We start from the raw sequence: 21,647 nt of genomic DNA, 5'->3' as shown, positions 1-21,647 counted from the left end.
ACCTTAGAGATGCTTTTCTCCAGCATGGTTTAGGGGAAGAAATTGTGTTTATCAGAGAGTGAAACAAAAAATCCTACAGCTTCTTATAGCAGGAAGCATTATTTTTTATATCAATAAGCTCTAAAAAAGGAAACACCATTTGTGTAAACAACTGTTAATAACAGAATAATGAAGCACTGGGCAAACAAAGCTGTGCAAAAATTTTTAACAGCAACTGACCTGAAAGGGATAAATTAATGTTCTTGGGAGTTGGGTACTCCAGCTTCCAGTTGGCTATCTCTGGGTGTTGCCAGGCAAAGAATCTATGGTACTGGTGTATTTGTACCTAGTAAATTAAGGGGTTTGTATAAACATAACTGATCACCAGATGACACAGTCATGTAACTTTCTAATAAAAACTTTCTCAGCATGTCTTTGTAGGAGAGGTGCTCCAGCCCTCTGATGGTCTTTGTGGCCCTTCTGTGGGCTTGCTATAACAGGTCCATGCTGGGTGAAATTATAATGGCCAGGCATTCATGTAGTAGTTTGTCCCTGCATATTTCATGACTTAGAGGCCTATTCTGTGAGCATCTCTTGTCTGCTCTTAAATGTCTGTAGGCTTTTGGCAGTCACAGTCTGCTCTGGCTGAGTTCCAAAATGTAATAATGTCACATGAGGCAGTTCTGAAAGTTACTCATTTGAAGGATTTTTTTCCTTGCACTGAAAGATGCAAGACCCATGTGATCCCTAATCATCCTTTTCATACCCCTCTTTCCAGACACGTTTATCTTTGTCTAGAATGATGAGTTCTTATCCTGCTCAGTTGTTCCTAGGGGGGAGATTTTTTGATCACTTTTATTTTTCTCAATTTTTTTTTCCCCTCTGTATCATTTGGGTTGGGAGGGTGGTAAGTAGAGGGACAAAGGTTGTACTTAAAATGCAAGTATGATTCTAGAGAAACAGATCCAGATATAAAACTATTACATAATGATGTTCTCAGGGTTCTCCTCACTGGGTCTGTTTGGCCTGCTGTATTTTTACAAAGTGGTGTGTAATGGGTTAGCTAACCATGGTGTGAATACAATGCTTTCTCTCTACAGCCCTCACCTCTCTTGTCTTTGTGAATTATGGAAAGCTCCTATGGTTTTTTATAATTCCTACAGGCTGTACTAAAAGCTGTCAGTGTGCACGAGATGATCTTGTGTTTGAGTTTCAGACCTCTCAGAGCATAACTTAATTGAAGCTCATTTAAAACTTGCAAGAATATAGAACGGTATGTATTTTGGAAGAGAATACTTAGTTCTTCTCCTAGTTTCCTACATATTGATAATTAATTGTGAGGACTGGCAACCAGAAGAGGTCACCTGATTATCACATGTGTGTGATATCCCACAATGTATGTGGGAGCAAAGCAGGGAGAAACACTGCAGCTGCTTTCCTTTCTTCCTTGAGAAGTGCATGCCTGCAGAGACTTTTGGTAACAAGGAGGTAGTCAGACAAATACTGATACTGAGCTTATGTACATGCAGTCATCTGATACTCAAGTTGCACTGCTTAGTTTATGAATTTCTTATGCATATGCCCTGCAGTTAAACTGCATAAAAAGTGCTTCTTTGATAACTTGTCTGCTTGTCACACTGGTTCATTGTGGTTTTAGAGTGCTATGTGGTGGGGTAGTTTCAAGTGAAGATAACAGAGAACTGGGAATAGACTAAAATTTTTAGAAACAGAAATGCTTGTTCACAGCTAAAGCTATGCAAAATATAAACTACATGAAGTGCTTTGAAACATAACTGAGCTTTCCTAGGCCTCAAGGGACTCACCATGCTCTAGCTATCAGAATGCTGATTTAATGCTGCCAGTTTCTGATAGTTCTGTTTCTTTAGGTTATTTCATGCAGTATTGTCACAAAGTTCATGACAAGTATTCTGGTAGAAGTTAAGACTTAGCATCATAGAATCATTTAGGCTGGGAAAAGACCTTTAAGATCATAAAATCCAATCCAATTAAAATATTCCTGGCTGTGATGGAAGTTGAACCCATGTCCCAGAAAAGACTGGAGCCTTAATCCAGCACCTGGGACTACTTGGCCATCCTGGTGTATTTGCATAGCACACACTTCATGTCACTTATCTTAAGAACTTCTCTAGCTCTGCAGTTTGTGCCTTCTATTTTCTGCTGAATACAAATTTGGAAGTGGGTCGTTCCTCACTTGCTATCAGCTGACTGCCAGCTTTTGTCTTTTTTTAAGAATGCTTCCAGAATTATACTTTGGGGTTGGATCTTGGTCTTAGTGTGCTAATACAGACTCTCTGAAATATGTTGAATGGTTGTTCCCAATATAGTAACAGCTGTTATCATTTACAGTTTTAGTGTTTAGGGAAAAATCAGCTGATGCTGGCATTAGATCACAAGCTTCTGTTCAGTAAAAAATAATGTTTATTATAAGTAAGATTGTCCTGTGTTTGAACTACATTTCCCTTTCCATCTCCATTTCTCACCTCCTACATCCACACTCTCTCTTTTTCAACTTGCTCTTTCAGCTGCTGGGGATTCCTTTCCAGAGGCTGAGATAAAGTACATCTTTAACAGGTAAAACATGCAGTGAGAATGCAATGACCAAAAAGTATGGAGTTCTGGGAAACATGTTCCAGTAATTATTTTGTTTGAAAAATCTTGGAAGTGACTAATGGAAAGCCTTTTAAGTAAATGGTTCTTTCTCACAGCTTCTGTGTCTGATAAGATGCTAAGATAATTTGAGCTTGACCTGTAAAATAGTATAAAAATTTGTGAAATACTTATATATTTTTAGAGGTTTGTTGAATATGATACTGGCTCAGTCAGCTTTTAGAAATACAAGCTCAGAAAAATATAACAGATGCTATTAAACTGGAAACCTACCCATAATTGCCTACCTAGTGCTATCAAATCCTGTAATTATATCTGCATAATCAAACTCAGACAACTAACAACAATATTTCAGATTCTGAAGTGCTGTATTTGATGTTGAATACTCACTGGAGTGAAGTGCTGTTTTGTACTTGACTCTGGGTCTGGGTGAACTGGATCAGAGATCAGCCAGGCATTAGCATGTGATTTTCAGAACTGAACTGCTTAAATTTGTACTGCATTTGAATAACTGAGCCAGGCACCTTCTGTCATAGCTCAACTTAGAGCAGAACCAAAATCAAGCTGGTTCAGCTCTTTGACTGTAATATCAGCTTCCAAGGCAATGTAGTACCACTTTCTTCTTTGGTTTCTCTAGTTTTAGATGAAGTCTTTCATCCCATGTGAAATGGAGTGGGAAAGCTAATACAATGTAAGTAAACCAAGGTTTTGTATGTAGACTTCAAGATGCTAAACCTTGCTTTAAGTGTTCACAGAACTGCCACAAGGTTTTCAAATTCCATTATTAAAGACACCCAGACACATACATTCCAAACCAAGAACCTCCAGGTTTAGATACCTGAGTTTGTCACTGTTGGCTTCCTATTAAAAAAAAAAAATACATACATCTTCTGGTACAGTTGGATAAAGCTCTCTTTGGAATAATTGTGCCCAGTGTTGAGGAAGGATTTTGCTGTGTATTCTGCTGGCCTGATGAGCCTGGCCCCTGTAGTTTGTGTGCATCCTTAATTCTTTGCTGCTGAAACCAGCAAGTTTTTAAGTAGTTTTGCCAAAAAGGACTATGATTCTGTTAGTGGCATTGGAAACATCAATCCCATAATCATCCAGTGGGATAATAGTTGTCTCCTGTTAAAAATTACTTTAGTAGTATCAAAATTCTGTAATGGTATCAGTCTTAATTCCCACTTCAGTAGGGCTAGCAATTCTTACCTTTATCTTGTGATCTCTTTTTTTACAGCCTGCAATCTGCTTTGTGTTTGGGGCAAAAAAAACCATGCAAAAACTGGAAGACACTATTTTAAGAGCTGTTAAACTTCTTTTCCCATTTTTCCCAGTGTCTGCTTTTTCAATGTATGATGCTAAGCTACTAATAGAAGCCCTATCAGCACCTAAAGTTTTAAAAGTACAAAAAAAATCTTTCCCAATTGATATATGTATTTATCAGCATTTCAAAATGTATTGCTGTAAGCAGCAGTCAAAGAGCAAAATAAAGCTGCTGAGGGAAAAACTCTGAAAGAATAGAATATGGCTGAGGAAAATTTATAAGTCAGACAAAATTATTTTCTGCAAGATCCTGCTGGTTTGTTTTTTGGAAACAGCAGTGAGAGCTGTCAACATTCAGGAAATGCTCAAAACAGACAAAGTGTGACTTACTTCAATTTCTGTGTGAAGATAGACACGAGTTATTTTTAAAGGCATGTGAATCTCCTCAGAGAGCCTTGTTAAAGAATGTATTCCACAAACTAGACACTTACTCTAGTGTGTTCTGAGAAAAAACAAATGTCTTTTCTTAGATGAATATTTCCTGAATGGAAGATCTCTATAGGTTAAGTTCTGACAGACAAATAAAACTGTTCTGGGATGAACTGAGTCAAGCTGCACTGGGGGACAGCATCAGAGGAAAGGGAAATATATTTGCTGAGTACTGAGGAAGAAAAGGCAGAGAAAACCAAAGTTGTAGAACAAGAGAAGGAGGTAAAATGCCTGGAAAGAAAAACGCTGAAGAAGTAACAGGGCATGGAGTGTAGAAGAAATCAAGCAGAAACAAAAATACTGCTAGGTTGAAGAAAACAATGGATAACAGGGAGGAAGAAAACCAGATGAAAAGTGTCCTTACTTTGTAGGTAGAGGCTGAGGTGGGTTGTGTTTTACACTGTGCTTTGTGATAATAAGGGTTTCACAAATGTCCGACTCAGATGGTGCCAGGCAGCAGCTTTGTAATTGTGGTGCTGTCGATCAGGCACGTGGAGTTTGTTGTAGCATAAAATCATCTCACAGTACGGCAGAGGAACCTTCCCTGCTGTTCCACATTTCTTCTGTATGTGATGTAGAAGACCAGAGAAGCTCGTGGCGTGTCTGGGCGATCAGACCTCATACATGTCACATCCATGCTGACAATTTAAATGCCATCTTGTGAGTAGTACCTAGGAATACACACCACCCAGACCCTCCTGCCAAGTGCACCCTGACTGCTGTGAGTTATGAAAAAATATATTTCAGCACCACCATCGCTTACAAAGTTCCTGTTGTTTGTGAGCTGAAAAATCTCTGGCATATTTCATGTTCTTTCAACTACAAACAGAAGTATGGTTTTTGCATCTTTACATGATATTTCCACCAATCCCTGAGTGATTCAAATTCATTGGAAGTAAGTCTATACAACTTGATTGCATTTTGTGTAAGTAATTATGAATTTTTTCCAGTCATTTCCAAACCCTTAGATGTTTATGAGCTTTTAAAAACAATCTTGCATATTTACATTGGTCTGTTTTGAACATATTACTTGTTACCTTAAGGCTAAGTTCCACAAAATGCTGTAGCCTGGTTTTAATGCAGATTTATCAAAATATCTAACTGAAATTTTATAAGAAAGGGAAGTTCAAACTGCATTTTCTTTCATGCAGTCCTTTAGCATGGACCTTGTTTATTTCCCCTGTTCTTTCATTTAAAGGGCAGTGGCTTTGTCCTAGTCCTTGAAATAATATACAATATTTCTTACATCATAACCTATAGTTCTTACTTTGGGTCATGAGACAAAAGATGTATCTCTATTCTGAAGGAGATTCTTGAACTGACTTGCTAGAACTGCTGTCTGACATTGTCTTTGGCAGCTCTCCTTTTTCTAAGTTACTATTCTTCTTGAATATTAAAGAAAAAGGCACAAGGCTGCATTGATTCCCATGCTTTGTGTGGTCATGTGGATGCTGCTGTCTCCTACTTAAAATGATGGCATTTGATGGCATAAAACTCCAGTGAAGAAAGACTTGCAGTATTGTGTATAGCTGGGACTCTCCATTCAGACAGTGTGTGTGTTTGAGTACCATGGGATTTTTTTGGGAATTAGGATGCTTGCTTGTACTATCACAAAACAGTAATGCTGTGAAACTCAGACGGGTGGACCACAGAGCTTGAATAAAGTGTAAGTTAATAACTGGACATGAGCAGCCCAGAGAGCCAGTTGTGTCCTGGGCTGCATCCAGAGCAGCCTGGGCAGCAGGGCAGGGAGGGGATTCTGCCCCTCTGCTCTGCTCTGGTGAGAGCCCACCTGCAGGGCTGCATCCAGCCCTGGGGTCCCAGCCCAGGAAGGACCTTTTGGACTGAGTCCAGAGAAGAGACCCAGAAATGGTCAGAGCTGGAGCACCTCTGCTATGGGAAAAGAGAGAGCTTGGGGTTCTTCAGCCTGGAGAAGAGAAGGCTCCAGGGAAACTTTATTGCAGCCTTTTATAACTGAAAGGGGGCTTATAAGAAAGGTGGGGACAGACTTTTTAACAGGAGCTGTAGGGACAGGACAAGGGGCAGTGGTTCTAAACTAGAAGAGGGTATATTTAGACTAGAGCTAAGGAAGAAATTCTTTACTCTGAGGGTAGAGAAACATTGGCGCAAGTTGCCCTGAGAGATGGTAGATAGCCCATCCCTGGGAACATTCAGGATCAGGTTGGATGGGGCTCTGAGCAACCTGCTGCTAGTGGGACATGTCCCTGCACAGTGTACAGGGATTGACCTAGATGACTTTTGAAGATCCCTTCCAACCCAAACTATTCTTTTATTTTAGAAAGAAAAATAGTTGTCAGTAATATCTTATAAATAAAGAAACTTGATAGCCTTTAAATTTCTAGTCTGTTCTAATCAAACTACTTGATTGACAGTAAGCTATTTAAAAGCTCACAACTAAGAGATTTTGCTTTCATGTAGCTCACTACAGTTGGGATCCAATTTCTCTGGAGAAGTAGCTAAGCAATACCATCTGCCCAAGTTACTCAAATCATTTTAAATGTGTCTACCTTTGTACTGTATTGCATTTTTCTTTTTTTAGTCCTTAACCTTGTTTGGCAGTAATGCTGCCATTCTAATATAAGTCTAGTCTTTGAAGATTTTATGCAAGCAGTTTCAAATCTTCATTAATTTTTTTGTGTCTGTGGATGATGTTACCCAACATGTCTGAAAAGCACAGATTTGAAGACTTGCTTCTATAACACAAAGTGATATCTGGTTTAGTCCATGAAACATAATGAGCATCCAGTTAATGTGGTCAGAATGAAGCTAAACAGCAAAGACAAATTTTAGAAGCTTTTCACTTCAGTTAAATATTGAACACTGAAGGAGTTCACCTAGTGAACATGAAAGTAAATTGGTGTATGTGTAGGGGCCTGAGAAGGCAGAATGTATCCAATATGGACCCACATGGCCAAGCCAATGGATGTAATAAAAAGAGAAGAGCTGAAATAGTAGAAGTAAGAGAAGCTGAGTTAAGGTGCTTCATGAAGTATCCAATCTCAGTAAAGGAGGCAGAAAGTTTTGTTCATTAAAATAGTGCACTGAGAAAGCATCTATTGTAGATTAAGTTTGTCTTTGTCCCAGAAACTAATGAATATTTTCTTCTGTATTTTTCTGTTCTTTCATAGGGATTGGACAAAGGTTACTTTCATGTAGGAAGGGAAAAGCTTCCAGAAAGGAAAGATTCAGCAACACATTTTCCTGTACCTTATGACCTCCCACCAGAAAAGTATGGAAGCAAAGGTAAGGTGTGACTTCAGAGGAAAAGTAGGCTTGTATTCTGCATGACCTCATTAATTTTTAGCAGATAACATTTGTTGTGTGCAACATGTACATTATTAACTTATCACATTGCTATTTTGAGCAATTGCAGTTGATCACCTTCAATAGTCAGCTGAACAGCAGAAGGCCATTTGTGGTCAGCACATGTGTCTTTAGGGCAAAACATTTAAAAAATTAAAAACTGGTAGCTGACAGTACTATTCAATATTTAGATAAATCATAAAGATACATCAATGTCCTGAAGGTCTCTGTAGTTAACTTACAGATTCAGGCTGTCATAATAAAAAAGACTATTGCAAAGCACAATGTATTGATGATACTAAGATAAATGAAACCTATAGACCAGCAGTATGAATTGAGAGTTCCTTGGAAGGGAAGCTGAAAATTATCCAGTCTGGTGTTTGGCAATCATGCACACAATAGCCTATAAATAAAACTTTGTGCCTTCAACAGTACTCAGATTTTTATTTTTTTGTAGAGTACTTCTAAATGAGTACTGAGATTTTGTTGTATAACGTTTTTCTTGTATAACACTTTCTTATTGAGCTCCCATCATCACATCTCAGTTGCAGTATTGCTATTATCTCTCTTGCCAATAGAAGTTGCTTACTGTAGTCAAGGAGTTTCACTTCATTTGTGATTTAGATATTACAAGGTTTACTGACTGAGGAAATCATCTGTTGTGTGGAGGGAACTCAAAGTATATCAAGGTTTTTTAATAACAATTTGGGGAAAGTCTCAAAAAAGTGCAAAATACTTTTTTTTTTTTCCTCATCACATCAGCACTTTGTTGAGAAACAAAGCAAATCCTGTGTTTAAAGCTGCAGTAGTGGGTGGTGCTTTTTTATATTTTTTTTTCTTCCCAAACAAGTGGTCATTGTCCTGGTATTCAGAAATCATCACTTTGTTTGTGAATATTCATATAGATCCCACATTTGTTCCCTATCTGCCTTTCCTCCTCCTTGAGATCTTTAAGTATGATTTTTGCATTGAGAGGAACAAGACTAGTTCCTTTTCAAATGCCATGCTCATCCAGAGGGAGGGGACAAGAGAGACTGAAGTGCAGGGTGCACCTTTTGCAAACGCTTAAGGAAGAACTTTCCAGATTCATGCAGCAAGGAGTGAGTTTGCCGTGTAGAATGACTTGAAGTCTGGTTACTTGCAACCTTTCTATATATGTGAATACTTGTTGCTTTGAAGCTTTCTTTTTAAATTAAGTAGAGGTAAGAATCCAGACTCTGGGCTTAGAAATCAACCAGGAGTTCTCTCATCCAGATCTCCACTCACAGTGCAAAATACACCCATAGGAAGAGGATCACAAAGGTGCTTTCTTTGTGTTTTATCCTTTGCTATTCAATTGTGTGTGCCTAGTTCTGAGTGTACTGCCATCTGTCATCTTTATGAGAACATGAAGGCTTGAGGTGGCCTGCCAGCATGGATTCTTTGAGTGATACTCAGGTGTTACTCAAAAAGAACTTGTCTTGTTCTCCAGAGCCTCTCTACCTTTACGTAAAATGTGGTGGTCTTTTAAGTTGTGAGAGAATGTTCAAAAATGTGAGTATAACTGAAACAGTGCTCCACCTGAGCTTTCAGACAATGTTTAAGTAGCAGTGGGACAGGAATGGCTCCATTTATTTTACTGAGTGCTGACTCCACTGCTGGAGTTCTGCTTGCTTGTAAATGAAGCAGGGAGTGAAGCTGTGGTACCAGCCAAGTAGATAACACTGACTCCAGTGAGGAGCAGTTGGGGTATCAGAAATGAATCACTGATCTTGAAATGTGTGAAAGGTAGGTATGTTAAGGACACTTAAAAAATTACTGGGGCTTTTGTTTCCACACACCCCCCACCTCAAGAAGGTCAAAGGAATTAACTTTGAGAAGTTTGGCAGTCATTTTCACGTGCAACAGTAAACAGCTGCCATCATACAGTATTTGTGCACAGTCATTGCCTTCCTCTTGTGTTATAGATCCTATTAAAAGTGATGAATAGTTTAAAATTGAACCTGCCATTTTATAAATAACTGAATTATAATTTGTATCAGTAATAGTTCTACACATGACTTATTAAAATACTGTCAGCTGTTTTAGAAAATCAACAGCATCCCATTAACAGAACAAAGTTCCAAGTACAATAATAGCTACCTTGAGCAAATTTTATTTAGATAGCTACAATTAGAAAGAGCTAAATTAGGGATTGAGACCTCTCAGCATGCTTTAAGGAGGTGACTGGAGTTATTTCTGTACATCTGAAGTTTTTCTCTGCCTGCATGTTTTGCTGAATTAAGCAGAGTCACTGCCAGATGGTAGGAAAGTAGGGAAGATGGATAGGTCTAAGCTGCATAATGTACTCTTGAGTGACAGATTCCAGTGCTTGAGTGGGACTGGATTTATTCTGATGTCATAGATAGAGGTCAGTGCTTAAATCTGAATGTATGTTTGAAATCCGCAATGCTTTTCCCAACATTTGCTTTATTCTGTACCCATTTTTTTAACTGTTAATGTTTACTATCTGGTAAGGTATTCACCTAAAATACCAAAGGTGCACATGGCTCTCCAGCAGGAGACTGATAAAACAAGCGTAGGGAAATAATGGTGCTACTTTTTTTTCTTTTTAAGAGATGACTCAAAGTCTAGATATCTTGTAGTTGGGCCAGAAACCTAGAGAGCTTTCTTGGCAGTGCACTGTGACTTAAGTGCTATTTCTTCTGGTTTCTGGTGCCTTTTATTTTTTATTTGCTTTGAAATCACCTGTCCATTGTAACAAAAAACCAACCACCTACCCTACTGCTCTCTTCCTGCTGTAAGTAGACACGTTTTAAAACATTTGCATAGCTGGGATGTGTTTTACTGCAACATGGAACTACAGTATGAGAATGAACACTCCTGTGGCAAGTAATAATGAGTACTTAGTAGCAGTGATCCCTCTGCCCATGTTTAATTCCCATGGTACTTGTCACAATGTGCTGTTGTGTACTTTATATAACCCTTCATTACTGATTTTGTCACTTTCTTATTCTCACTTCCTATATTGTCAAGCGTTGTCATTGGATCCTGTAAATTAAATGGATAAAAGTAATCTCAGTCAATAGCTATTCCTGTCATCCTTGGTACAATTCTGTTTAATCTATGCATATTACAGATTAATGTCACTCTATTCCTTCAGGACTCATTTTGTACATGGAGAGAAGAAGCAGGCTAGATTTACATAAATTTCTTAATTGAGAAAAATCACTGAAAAAAGGGTTAAAGGATTTTTCTGTATTTCAGTAGGAGTAGCCTGCAAGGAGTAGAATAATACCTTGGATTCATAGAACAGCTGCATTTCTGCCACATGTATGGTAGGAGGAAGAGCACAGAGCAGGTTGCAGAGCTAGCAGTTAACTTCTGCTGTGTTGCCTTTTCTCTTTCCCAAGAATGGAAAGAGCTTCTGTATTCTGAGAAGTGGGAGGGAACTGTGTGGTCCAAACCAATAATAGCTACCTTGAGCAAATTTTATGTAGCTCATCTGAAAATGTAATGTTTGAAGGAGTGAGGGGTAAATGTGAACTTTTCAGAGGTCAGGCAGTGTCATTCTTAGGTACTGAATTCTTACTGTCCTTGTGAAAAATATTCATATGTTACAGTGCCTATTTATAATTACATTGGGTTAAGAGAGATGCAGCACAAAACTTGCTGGCACTAGGCCATACCAAATTTGGCTGCATTACTGTACTTGTATATTATCTGAAATACAAGTCTTATACAGCTGGTGAGCATGTTGTTATAACTATATTTAAAATAATATCTGGGGGGAAAGCAAAGCCTTTTGAAAACTCTGTTTTACAGTTTAAAAAAAAAAAGAAAACAAATGTCCGCTAAACTGAAATTGCACATGATGTTAATTGAAAATCAGTGAGAATTTGGACCTTCCTCTTCCCTCCAGAAGGAAAAGAGGAAGAGAATCAAATTTTGCATTTGATAAATCAATTTGTTGTGAGTATGTTTCTATTTTGGTTTGCAGATCAACCGTGGATTTGGAATATTCCTTACACTGATGCCCCTGATACACATGGAAATATGTGGGTTCCATCATAAGTGTTTGCAGTACTCTGTGATGTTCCACTTGCTGACGCTGAGCCTGACTTGCAAACACTGCTTGTTTCTGTCCTGTAAGCTATAATGTCTGCTCTAATGGCTTATTTGTAGTTGAAACATTAAAATGTTAATAAGGGAGAGATTCTTGGAGAATCTGTAACCACATTATTACAAGTGAACCTGCTTTTTTGAATACCTTTTTATATGCTTTTTCTTTACTGTGGTTCCTAATATGGTTTTCAAGACAAGAACTGTTCTCATAGAGTCTCTCTGCATTTATAGCTGTAATTAATTTTTAAATTACTGCTCTGTGAGACTGTCAGTTGATCCCAGTAGCTGGAATAAAAATTATATGTAAAATTCAAATTAAAATAAAGGCAATCTTGTTAACATATCCTTTGTTCTGTCTTCTAAATGTGTACATTTCAGATTGGGTTGGAACTTGTATCTTGCAAGTGTACTCCCAGGTATTTGATAAAATTGACAGCATCCCATTAATAGAACACATTGCTTGTATCAAAATTAGTGTGGCCAGCAGGACCAGGGCAGTGATTGTCCCCCCATGCTCAGCACTTTTGAGGCCACACCTCGAGTGCTGTGTCCAGTTTTGGGCCCTCATGACAAGAAATTGAGGGGCTGGAACATGTCCAGAGAAGGGCAATGGAGCTGGTTGGAAAGTCTGGAGCACAAGTCTTCCAAGGAATAACTGGAGGAGCTAGGAATGTTTAGCATGGAGAAATGGAGTCGCAGTAGAGATGTTACTGCTCTCTACAATTGCCTGCAAGGAGGTTGTGGCCAGGTAGGAATCAGCCTCTTCTCCCAGGTAACAAGTGAGGGGACAAGAGGAGTCTGAAGTTTCACCAGGTAAAGCTTAAATTGGATATTAGGGGAAAATCCTTCACTGAGGGTTGTCAGACATTGTTCAAATTAGTTTGTTAGTGTCAATGTTATGATGTTCCTGAAGAATTTTTGTTCAGTATCAAAAGCAATGGAGGGCTGGTTTATTTGCTTCTCTGTCAGGATATTTCATTAGGCATAAAGTTGGCTCAGGAGTACATTGCAGCCATTCCAGAGCTTCACCAAAGAAAATCAGTGAGTTTTGGTTAAGTGTACCAGCTAAGCATCTCTAAAGGAGACCTCTAATTAAAAAGTACTGACACTGTCAATGAGAGTAACTAAACGTCTGCATGAGTCTTCCAGGTAATTTGATGATGCATTAATAATAGTAATAATAATTCTGCTCTGACCAGACACTTATTAGTAATCATTATTGGGGTACTCAGTGACTGTTAGCTTTCTTAATTACAGGGCTGCCAGTCAATATTATCAACAGAATTGGTAAATATATTGATTTTCCTTTCCTATTATTTTACAATTATGCTAAACCTTACCACCACCAATGTGTTGTCCCCAAATGCCTGCACACAGGCACGAGGGAGCTGTGTGCTCGTGCTGCTGAGGGGTAGGGAAAGCAGCATGTTTCCTGATAGTGATGCCAAGTGACTGTTCTGAGGGTAATGGCATTGCATTCAGGGCTCAGGCTTGCAAAATATTCACTTTGATTTGGGGTTAATTAAATGTCAGCAACATGTTTAACTACTTACTTTGTTTTTTACCTGAAACGAAAAGTTACTTTTTATTTTTCTTATGCCAGTGAACACACTGCATTTCTGTATTCCACCTTGCTTAAATGTTATGGATGGCTGACTGATTGCACTGTTCCTGCTGTCCACACACTCCAGTTTTTCCAGCTATTTATCCAAGAGCAGTGGGAATGGTGACCTGTTTTACAATAAAGTATTCTTCAGAATAAGCCATAGTCTCATTTTCTTTTTCAAGATTCCGGTCAATATCAACTTGCTCTTGTTCTATCCTTTAATAGGGAGCATATCCTTAAAAAGACACCTTCTCAAGAGATGATTAAATCACTGCCAAGATCAAAGTTGACAAATTAAGGGAATTTGCAATTTTTGATGATCAATAACAGTAGTACATGTGTCTTTCAAAACTGTGCCAGATGATCTTACCTGCTTTAATGCAGTAACTATTGCTATGCCCAAGACAAACACAAAAATCCACACTAACAAAATATGTAAATAAGGAGGAACTCAATAACCTTGAATAATTTACCTTGGATATTCCTTTGAATAGTGTTATTGTTCATATTCCTTTGGGCAAAAAAATCACATTGATGGTTGCAATCAGCTAAAGGCTCTTTTTCCCACTGTGCCAATCCAAGGCACCCTTGAACAAGTTTGATGGATGGAGCCATAGGTATGGACAAAGGGTGCTCACTCAGTTCTGCTGCCTTTGCTGGTTGAGTATGCAATGGCTGAGTTCTGTCTTCCTTCTGACTGGCAAAGCGAGAAGTATAGGTGGGCTTTGGTTTTTTCTTCTAATAGGAACTGCCAATAATTTTAAAGATATAGCAGCGTTTTTTTATGGAAGTATGTTGTTAGTGTTAGCACTTAGCACAGTTTGGTTTGGCTGGCTTCTCATCTTCCTATTTTTGGCTATTTAATGTCTTCCAGTATTGCTGCTAATTTTAATTTCCATGCTAAAGTCTATGCTAAAGACTAATTAAGAGGGAATAGAAACCTGCCACATGATGTATCACCTATGAATAACAACAAATGGGAAAAAATTAAACACAACTCGCATTTATCCCTGCCTGCTGGTTGACTGTGCAACATAAGAAAAGGACTCATTTTTCCCTGTTTCCTCTCAAACACTGGCATTGGAACTGCCACAGTGCACCCTTAGGGCTCAGACCAATACTCAAATACCTCAGGCTGTGAGACAATCAATGGCTCTTATATGGAGTGTACAATTTTCTGCCATTAAGGGAGATTTCTAAGATCATAGTGTTCACTCCCATTGCATTTTGACTGCAACACAATTATTAGAAAATGGGGGGGGGGGGGGCGGAACGGGAAGGGAAGTGGATGTTATAGTTCATTAACCTGCTTTCTGAAAAAATATATGTAGATTAACCTTCCCTGGAAAGTATTATGTTTAGCACAGCTGAATTCCAGCCTCAATTATTTAAAAGTAGAATTCAGCACTGTAGCAACTACCAGATATTGCTGAGTTTAGCATTTTCTTCTTATAGTGAGAATGATATTTCCAGCAGATTTGGATCGACAGCTCTGCTTTTTGAACCTGCAAATAACTAATTTTAAAATCACATAGCAGCTGGAAAGGCTGCTTCTGTCTTCCCTAAACAATTTCCCTTCGACTACCATGCGCTGGAGGACAGAGATGTAGCACTTTGTCGGGAAGGCAGTGGGTAACCAGACCTGTAGAGAAGGAGGTGTCCTCTTTTGGCAAAGGGCGCTAATTTTTATGGCTTTGATGGGAGGGGATATCACCGGCTGACGGGTTTCGTGCCCGGTTGCCTCGGGCGCTCCTCGGCCCCACAGCCCGGGCCGGGTACCTGAGGGCGGGGAGGGGGGCGGCCCCCGCCCCTCTGAGGGCTGGAGGCCGCGGGGCAGCCGCGCTCGGCCAGCCCGCCCTGCCCACTGCCGGCGCTGGGCTTCGGGGGCGGCGGCCGCGCCTCTGCGGTGGGAGCTGCTCCTGAGGGCGCGGCTCGGCCCGGCCCGGCCCGGCCCGCGGCTCCCCCGAGGCCATGGTGCGGGGGACCGGGCGGCGGAGCCCCACGGCGAAGCGGAGGGCGAGCTGCCGCCGGTCCCGCCTCGTCCCCCCCGGCAGGCAGGAGGCGCCTGGCAGTGCCTGTTCCTGCGCCCCGCTCCGACGTGCTCGGGGCGGGGGCAGGAAGGGGATATGAAAGTGGCGGGGACGGGAGCCCCGCGCGGCGGGCGCCGGCGCTGAGGGGCTCTGAGACGGGACGGGACGGGACGAGCGGCTCCTTGGCCCTCAGGATGCTCGGCAGCCCGAAGCGCGCCCGCCGCGGGGCCGTGCCGGGGCCGCGCCCTGCCCCCGGGGCGAAGGTGCCGGCCGGCTCCCGGGAGCGCCGCTCGCCGCCGCCGGGCTCCGCGGCGCCCTGAGCCCCGCGTACGGCTGGCGGGCGGCGCCGTGATGCCCGGCGGCGGCAGCAGGGCCCCGACGTAGCGTGGCGGCGCGGCAGCCCGGTCCCGCGGGCGGAGGATGGCGTGTCGCGGCGCCTGCTGCTGCTCCAGCGCGGGTCGCCTCAACGCGGACAACGCGCGGTTCCTCCTGCTGGCGGTGCTGATCGTGCTGTACATGCTGTGCGGCGCCGCCGTCTTCTCGGCCATCGAGCTGCCCACGGAGCGGGAGGCTAAGGAGCGCTGGGAGGAACGCCTGGAGAACTTCACCCGGCGACACAACCTCAGCCGTGCCGAGCTCCAGCATTTCCTCCGGGAATACGAGGAGGCGAACGTGGCCGGCATCCGCGTCGATGACATCCGGCCCCGATGGGATTTCACCGGCGCTTTCTACTTCGTGGGCACCGTCGTTTCTACTATCGGTGAGCGGCGGGACGGGCGGGCACCGGGGCGGTGGCGGGGATGCCGGGGATGCGCTGTTCCTCTCCCTCTCGCCTCACAGCGGGCTCTCAGCGGGCTCGTGTCGGTGCCCGGGCACGGTCCTGTCTCCTCGCTGCTCCTTTTTTCGCCCTCTTCCTTCACAGAGCCGCTGCCGCGGGCGCGCCTCTCGCGGGAAGCGCTCGGCTCAGGGAGCGCCGCGGGAGCCCCGGGCAGGCGCTGGGGGCCGAGCTGGGGCAGGCAGGGCAGCGGACCCAAGGGTGCTCCGCGCGGGTGTCACTTGCCTGCGCGGATCAACTTGTCCTCGGCATACGGTGGTAGACTTTGTGAGAGACCAGTCGCATCTAAAGCCGAAAGCTTTAAACAGTCCTGTATATCTTTAAATTCTGGGAAATGTTACAGAAAATCTTAGATCTGGTGGTTTCATAGGCTGTACGCTCAGGGCCCTTTCTGAGGATCGTCTGGTCTTAACAAGAACCCTTAAACAGATTTTGTGATGTCCAGCTGCAAAGTGTACAATTTGGAAAGATTGGGTTTCAAACCACTCGGCTTTTTGCTCCTTCAGGCTTTTCAAGGCAGAACCGTCAAGTCGGAGGGCAAATTTATTTCACTTGAGAATAAACCCAAGTTTATTCAGGCTGAAGGAGCCTTCAGGGGAAGGTGATACTGAATAGAAATTCCGAGCAGTCTGACAGGTGTACATTAAGATGAAAAGGGATAGCACCAGGAACTGACATAAGCACCCCAGGGAGCCCATGGGTGTCAAAAGAAAGGCTTCATTTAGGCATTTGCAGACAGCTAAAAGCCTCGGAGGAAGTGAGCTTTCTTAAGTTAAAGACAGGCAATCTGTATGCAGTTATCACTGTGACAAATGGGATCATTAAATCTTAGTAATGGTATAGCCAATTCACATCAGTCCCTCTCCATGAATGAAATATACATTGTGGTATGATTATTTAGTTCTTCAGGAAATCTCCACTAACAGCTGGTTGGTTTTCTGTTTGTTTGGGGTTTTTTTTCCTGAAGAGGAGATTAGAGATGCCTTGCTTTGTGTGGGATATGTAAGAGTTTTCCCTGTCCTGCAGCATACTCCCCTCTAATACTGAGGTTTTTTTAAGTCTGGGGTTATTCTATTGTTAAAGATGTCATTGGGCTGGTTTTGTATTTCATCAGTGCTTCAAGATTTGAGTGGTTTATGTACTTAGATCTAAAGTCTTTAAGACCCAAGAACAGTGCTTCAATGTTCTGCTGAACTGGCAATTGAAAATAATTTATAATTGTTAAGCCCATTTTTGTGGATTGCTGTAGTTTGTTTGCCATTATAACATGTCCCTTGAAGTGTGCTTCTTGTATGACCAAAATAAGTAAGCAGAGTTTATGCGAACATTTGCTACAGCCATAAAATCGTAGTAAAAAGATCAGATCAGATTGGACCAGATCTCAAAAGTTCCACCTGCCTTGCCTCTATTCCTAGAGGAGGTCAGTTATGTGGGACTTTTTTTTGTGATGTTTGTCCAAGATGCCACTTCAGACCTGCACTGTTGGAGATTCCACAGCTTCAGCAAGGAATCCAGCGTTGAGCATTATTACCCTGAGGTTTTTCTGATGTCTGCCTTACTGCAGTTCAGTGACTTGTGTTATTTTTCTCTTGCCATCCAGTACTCAGAGAATGGCCTCTTAGGTACTCAAAGACCATTGTCAGCGTGTCCCTTCTCTCAGTTCAGAAAACCAGTGTTGTAACTCCTTTTGCCGTGATACGGTTACTTTTCACAGGTGTTAACTAATGCAGGTATTTCTACATTAAGTTTTGTCTTATTTATATAAGATTGTTAAGGAGAGAAGCGTATCTGTGATCCTGTTGGCTGCAGATGACCACAAACACAAGTATCCACTTGCCCACTCATGCTTTTTGGTAGTTTCTATGACTTGCTGATGTCCATTGCTCACATTTTACAGCTCCCTTAATGTTTCTGCAGAAATGTCCTTAAGACTCCGTTTTCCTTCAGGCTGTGTATGGTCTGGAGACTTTGGCAGTTTACATCCTGTCCTTTCTTTTGGCCTGACATTGCTTTTCTCAGTCTTATCAACGATGACACTTTCTCAGTGGGTTTTATGAATTGTGTCATTCTTTCTTAATCTTGTCAGTAGCATTGCACTTGTTCATCATATCGATAGCATGTCTCTTTTTTAATCTTCTCAGTAGAACTTCTGCTCTGTGGGACTGACTGTGCATTTCAATGCTTTAACAGAGCTTGTGCTGTAGGCTGGCTCTCCAGGCATTCTCAGGATTGTGCTTCGACCAGGTCTCCTCAGATGTGTCGCTCAGCAGTGTTCTGCAGGCAACCACACGCTCATTTGTATCAACCATATTGGCATCCTAACAATAGATTTTGTTTTACACCTCTCAAATCAATATTTTGTCTCTCTTCTCAGCTCTTTCCAAGTGGCCCAATCTTCTTTCATGCCCTAGTACAGTGCTCCAATATTACTGTATTATTCTAGCAGCAGCCTTGCTAGTTCTGAGGAAAGTATGATGGCTTATTTAATGTGTTTTTCAGTTTATGTTCTGGTGGATCTGTACATTCCTACAGCTAAAGAAAATCTGATGTCTTCAGTTAAAAACAGTTTTTTAGGAATAGGTGCTTATGACATATTCTTAATATCAGCTCACCTTCAACACTCAGTACTATGTGCTGGTATAGAAGCTTTATATTTAGTAGATAAGTTGCTGTAAAAACAATTTTTTTTTAAAATAAACTTTATGGGTTTTTTTTCTCTTTTGCATAATAGGAATTATTTTGCTACTCCACCAGAAAAAATTTATATCTTCCAGAGAAAATAAGGTTTGCTTAGCCATTTTGATTTACTGCTAAAGCATCAGTCAAACATTATTTGTCACATCAACTGCTCCCTGGACTTTAGCTAGAAAGAAATACTATCAGATATTTCAGAGGAAAGTAGAGTTTTGCAGTAACTAAGGGAACAATCCTCTCTTTTTAATTAGGATTTGCATAAAATGTTAGACACATAGATTTTGGAACATAGTATCAGTGCATCAAGTCAAGAGGTCAAAATTAAATATAACCAGCCTATTTTCCTTTGTCAAGAAAATACAAAGCTAAATAGAGCCGAACTAGTAAAATTAATTAATTTCTCAGGTTAGTAATTAAAGGGTTTGTTCCATAAAAGTGTTTATTCCTATTCCTACTCAGCCTGTAACCTCTAATCTAGATGGGTTTTTTGAGCAGTGGTGGCCAGTGTGACCCAGTAGTAAGGTTTCCTTTGCAGTAAGGGAAACATCAGGAATATAACCACAAACACCTGCCCAGCTAGGAGACTGCCTAGATTGTCCAGGGAGCAATCCCAAGGAATTAGATGGTGTCAAAGCCTCTCAATCCCATTAAGGCATGCGCCTAACTTATCCACACATGTCCAGTGGGCTCCTCCAAAGGCTCCCTTTGCTTTCAATCTACCCTTTGGCACATAATGTTGTGTCTCTTTTGCCTAGAAATCAAGTGGTGGTAGTAATATCTCAGGATGGAAGAGTTCAAAGCCATTTCTTTCTCAGTCAGGACTTTAAGCAATTCCTGTGTCTCATCCAAGTGCCCTGCTCACCAGTCTGGGGAATAATTTCAAGGTGGGACTCTCAATGTTTTCTGTTGAAACTATTCCACTTTGCATAGCCTAATAGAACATCTGCAGACCAGAAAATAAAACAAGATCCAAGTCCCAATTTTCAATTGAGTGAATGTTTATGTGTTTCATACTGAGACATATTAGGTAGGCTCTGGGTATTCAGCAGCCTTAGACTGTAGAGTCACATTCATCATGAGGTGCTCTGATATCCAAGGACTTCTGTGCTACCTTGGCACAGTAGTGCCTCCAAGATGTAGGGAACTGAAATAAAATGTATCTTGTCAAAAACACATAACATGAAGCAACTTCTCAAAGTGATTTTTGATATTCCTGCCCTTTTCACAGGCTGCTGGAAGTTGGAGGGGATCTCTGGAGATTGTCTGGCCCAACCCCCATACTCCAAGCAGGGCCAGTGACAGTCAGCTGCTCAGGGCTGCATCCTGGGGCAGCTTGGGTATCTCTCTTGGTGGAGACTCCACATTCTTTCAGGACACCTTGTGCCAGTGTTTGACCAACCTCACATTATAAGAGGGCCTTTTTCTCCTATTAAAATGGAATTTCCTGTATTTCAATTTGAACCTGTTGCTTCTTGTCTTCTCTGTGTGAACTGTGTGAGCAGTGAGACAAAGGAGGAAATTATATCACGTTCACAAAATGAGTTACATTTTCTGGAGAAATTGTTAAAATTTGCATCCTTCCTCTCTGCAAAAAGTTGCAGCAAATTGGGCTGGAGGTGTAAAGTCCGGATACAAGGTGAGAAAAGAAATTTGTCAACTGATACATTACCTGAGGCCCAAAAGATAAAATTGCCTGGAGTGATGGCTGGATTTTTATAATAGGCAGCAATGAGCAACCACATGGTGTACTGTACAGAAGGGATAGAAGGAATCATAACATCTTCTTTAAGCAGCCTCATAGAAGGGGTTGCTCATGGAAGTGTTGTTTGCTAATGGGAAAGTCTGTATGGGGTGAAATAACTGCAGTGTCCATGTTACACCTGTGTCATGGAGTGAAGGAAGGAGCTCTGAAAAGTGTCACAAAGTGCCTGTTTCCTCATTTTCACCTGTCACTGCAGCTCCTGCTAAGTGGAGTTACAGGTGTGCAGAGGAAAAGTATGTGTGATAATGCCCAGCAAACCACCAAGGTCATTAAACCCAGGGAGCTGGACTAGTGCTTGTAGCCTTGAGGTCACCCTGTCTTTGTGTTGTCATCTTATTGCAAAAGCTCCATACCTTCTCAGTGATTTCTCATGGACAGTTCCTCACAGCACTGATTCCTTCACAGCACAGCTAACAACCGCCATCTCTCTTCACACTACAAACTCCAGCTCTCTCTTCACCCAGCTAACCCACTCTTTTGTAGCACTCATCCTCAGTGGACACAGCTGTGGCCTATTAAGGGCAGGCCTGTTCCTAATCTTTGGGGATTAGTACAGCTGCAACTCCTCAGGTGTGAGATTACCTTCTGCACTATCTTTATTTTCTTACATTCTGTCCCTCCACACCTGTGTACAGACTGAGCAGAGAGTGGCAGCTGCAGTAAATGCTCCACCTGGGGCCATGGCCAAGCTTACTGCTGGTGTCACAGAGACCACTTTTCTGCCCTTACCAAATAGTACCATGCCTGAAGTATTTAGAATCATAGAATTGTAGAACATCCTGTATTGAAAGGGATCCACAAGGATCGAGTCCAGCTCCTGACACTGCACAGGACAGCCCCAAGAGTCACACCATGTGCCTGGGAGCAGTGCCCGCACACTTACTGAACTCTGTCAGGCTTGGGGCTGTGACCACTGCCCTGGGGAGCCTGCTC

The 21,647-nt window shown here is 41.8% G+C and overlaps 2 protein-coding genes across 5 annotated transcripts in view; both read left to right on the top strand.

Moving 5' to 3' along the window:
• The window catches only part of TDP1 (tyrosyl-DNA phosphodiesterase 1), a 35,791-nt gene extending 23,661 nt beyond the window's left edge, over positions 1 to 12,130 (top strand). For 2 of the 4 annotated variants that reach the window (XM_074542493.1, XM_074542494.1), the window contains exons 15-16: positions 7,509 to 7,623; positions 11,663 to 12,130. In XM_074542493.1, the coding sequence (XP_074398594.1) occupies positions 7,509 to 7,623; positions 11,663 to 11,736 (189 nt within the window). In that variant the 3' untranslated portion in view covers positions 11,737 to 12,130. Of the gene's footprint in view, positions 1 to 2,522; positions 2,572 to 3,244; positions 3,299 to 7,508; positions 7,624 to 11,662 lie in introns of those variants that run through there. The other 2 variants (XR_012580719.1, XM_074542495.1) reach the window with 2 other exon arrangements.
• Positions 12,131 to 14,958: 2,828 nt separating this feature from the next.
• The window catches only part of KCNK13 (potassium two pore domain channel subfamily K member 13), a 58,379-nt gene continuing 51,690 nt past the window's right edge, over positions 14,959 to 21,647 (top strand). Inside the window, exon 1 of the mRNA XM_074542492.1 lies at positions 14,959 to 16,183. Within this exon, the coding sequence (XP_074398593.1) occupies positions 15,844 to 16,183 (340 nt within the window). The 5' untranslated portion in view covers positions 14,959 to 15,843. The remainder of the gene's footprint in view (positions 16,184 to 21,647) is intronic.

The sequence above is a fragment of the Zonotrichia albicollis genome, chromosome 6 (assembly GCF_047830755.1).
Source record: "Zonotrichia albicollis isolate bZonAlb1 chromosome 6, bZonAlb1.hap1, whole genome shotgun sequence".
Lineage (NCBI taxonomy): Eukaryota > Metazoa > Chordata > Aves > Passeriformes > Passerellidae > Zonotrichia > Zonotrichia albicollis.
This window is presented reverse-complemented; position numbering and strand designations above follow the sequence as displayed.